This window comes from Hydra vulgaris, chromosome 15, assembly GCF_038396675.1.
Source record: "Hydra vulgaris chromosome 15, alternate assembly HydraT2T_AEP".
NCBI lineage: Eukaryota > Metazoa > Cnidaria > Hydrozoa > Anthoathecata > Hydridae > Hydra > Hydra vulgaris.
The window spans coordinates 39,750,646-39,753,725 of NC_088934.1; the positions used below are offsets into that span (position 1 = coordinate 39,750,646).

At 34.3% G+C, this 3,080-nt stretch overlaps 1 protein-coding gene across 1 annotated transcript; it reads right to left on the minus strand.

Moving 5' to 3' along the window:
- Positions 1 to 1,292: 1,292 nt before the first annotated feature.
- Positions 1,293 to 1,859, minus strand: LOC136091949 (protein GVQW3-like). Its single transcript, XM_065819669.1, has one exon. The coding sequence runs from the start codon at positions 1,857 to 1,859 to the stop codon at positions 1,293 to 1,295; it is 567 nt and encodes a 188-aa protein (XP_065675741.1).
- Positions 1,860 to 3,080: the final 1,221 nt, after the last annotated feature.

Genomic DNA, 3,080 nt, shown 5'->3' on the forward strand with positions numbered 1-3,080 from the left:
CTATCAAAAGATATACACTTGAACAGTTTAAATCTGAATCAAAGCGTTTTTTATTATCTACGGACTTAAATTTTCTTTTTCTTTTTTAGTAAAAAAATATAAACTAGCACAACTTATTTCTTTTATTTGCTTTTACTTTTATTTGTTCTAAATTTATTTTACAAATCGAATTTATACATTAACAGTTATTTCAATTTTGAAACGTAGTTTTACACATTTTATATATATATATATATATATATATATATATATATATATATATATATATATATATATATATATATATATTTTATCACAAACACTTATCACGATTTTATATATTTTATTTTAAAATACAACCTGTAATGAAGCCACAATGGGGCTCGGTGATAAGACAAACTGGTGTCTTCTTCTTGTTCCAGCCATTTTTTTTATTATTTATGTTCTTTTATAAATTGTAACTTTCTACGGCAAAATTAAAATATTAATAAATATAACAAATAAGTATATAAAACTAAGATTCTCCAAGTCATACTAATGTGACCCTTAGAGTTATTACCCAATATTGGATTAGGAGACAAATTGGAATGTTAATATTATAGGTAAATTACAAGTTCAGCATATTTTTTGGGGAACCATAGGTTGTCTGGAAAGTAGGGATTGTGATAAGTAAAAAGGCTGTTTTGGTAAATGTTCCAAAATTCATACTCATTAGAATTCTTTGAATTGAAAGATTTAATACCATTATTAGCCCACTTCATACTACTGTGATCAAAAAGTAAGGTGAAATTTTTTATAAAATGAAAAATCTTTATTTATTCTTCCAAATCTGTATCGTCTCCCTCAAAATAATCCCCCCCGGCCCCAATGCACTTTTGCCAACGTTTTTTCCAGTCTTCGAAGCATGCCGAAAAGTCCTCGGTAGGGATAGCCTTCAATGCGCGTGCCGATTCACGTTGGATCTCTTCAATGGACTCAAAACGATTTACCCGGAGTGGTCTCTTGAGCTTTGGGAACAGCTATAAGTCACACGGTGCTAAGTCGGGCGAATACGGTGGTTGTGGAGCAACATGGGTAGAGTTTTTGGCAAAAAACTCACGAAGAACCAGTGCTGTGTGCGAAGGCGCATTATCGTGGTGCAAAATCCAAGAGTTATTGGCCCATAATTCCGGTCTCTTTTTGCAAATAGCTTCACGCAAACGTCGCATAACGCTTAAATAATATTCCTTGTTGACAGTTTGGCCAGTTGAAAGGAATTCGTAGTGCACGACACCACAATAATCAAAGAAAATAGTCAACATGACCTTGATTTTTCAGCGACTTTGACGTGGTTGCTTCGGTCTCGGCTCGCCTTTTTCACGGTATTCACTCGATTGGTCGGTTGTTTCAGGGTCGTATGCGTAGACCCAAGTCTCATCGCCAGTAATAATTTGTTTGTAGACGTCTTGATAGTCAGAAAGCATTGCTTCACACGTTTTAACGCGACGCTCTTTTTCAAAGAAATTGAGAAATTTCGGCACCAAACGTGATTTGAGTCTTCTGAGGCCCAAATGATCCTTCAAAATCGCTTGCACCGACCCAAATGATATTCCAACCATGTCAACAAGGTCTCGAATGGTTAACCGACGATTTGCAAGCACCAATTCTTTGATTTTGTTGATGTGGCAATCATCAATCGAAGTCGATGGTCGTCCGGAGCGTTCCAAGCCATCAACACGTTCTCGGCCTTCTTTGAAGTCTTTGTACCACTTGTAAACTTTTTTTTGAGACATAGTCTCTTCACCGAAGGCCTTTTGCAACATTCGATACGTTTCAGCAGCAGAAATATCATTCCGCAAACAAAATTTAATTGCACTTCTTTGCTCAACAAAATTAGACATCGTGAAAATCGCCGAATGGACTTTTCGTACTTCAGAAACAAGCGTAAACAAAAAAAAATAATTATGAGTTTGACATGTAATTTGGCGCAAGTGTTAATGACATTCCTACCAACTTAAAAATAAAAAAGATTAGACAATTCGAATAAGGCCGGAAGTTTAAATTAAAAATTCATCTTACTTTTTGATCACAGTAGTATTTGGGAGATTAAAATAACCAAGGCTTCCTAATTAAGCTATGGGCTAATTAGAAAGATTCAGCGACATAGTTTATTAGATTAGCATCATTTGGTCTATATATATACCCAGTATGTATGCGTTTATTATCAACTTTTACTGACGCCCAAACTTGTTCAAGAGGGTCTGTATAGAACTGATTAACTCCGTTAGATTTAAATAAGTCTGTGATGTATATAGCTACACCGCCACTTCGACGTTCGTCACGGCGACCTTTATAATATAAATTATAACCATCGATGTTGATTACTGAGTCATAGCTATTGCAATTAAATCGTTCGTTTTCTTATTTGGGATGTTGTAGAATTAATTGTTGGAGGGAGTAACAATTGTAGGAGGAGAATTGAAAAGGAATAGTGTAGTGACAATTAACACTGTTGTACATTTTCAGGTCATGTAGGTTTCACCCTTGTATTTTAATTTCGTTGTTAGGAGAGTAAAGGGAGGGTAGTGATTCTTAGGCAGTGGTTCGGAAATTTTTAAGCTGAACAACTCCGCTACTTCGTATACCGTATCTAAAAGGCAATTTTATATTACTATTTAATTCATTACGCTTCGATCTTAACTGATTGTTTAGATATCGCTCAGCCTTAGTCAGATCTGGGCTTATAAAAACATTTTTTGTAACTATCCTAACTTTTTAATTTTATTCAGTGATTTAAGTACTGGGTAAGTAATGGGTAACTACTGGGTTTCTTTCAGAAACATTTGATAGTTCGACGGTAATTGAACCTGTTTTAAAGGATATAGATTTTATACGTTTAATAAACTTTGGTTTGGCATCTGCTGCGATAGTAGTTAATATGTTCTGAACCGTTTTCGTATCGTCGGTTTTCTTATCTGCATCTGATAACTTAGTAGACTCTTTAGTATCATAGATAATTACATTTTTTTCAAGCTTTTTTTTTGTTGTTGTTGTTGCTCAATGGAGAATGCGTTGATAACTGTTAGTTGTTCAAGGGCCTTATTTTTTTTTTTTTTTTTGTT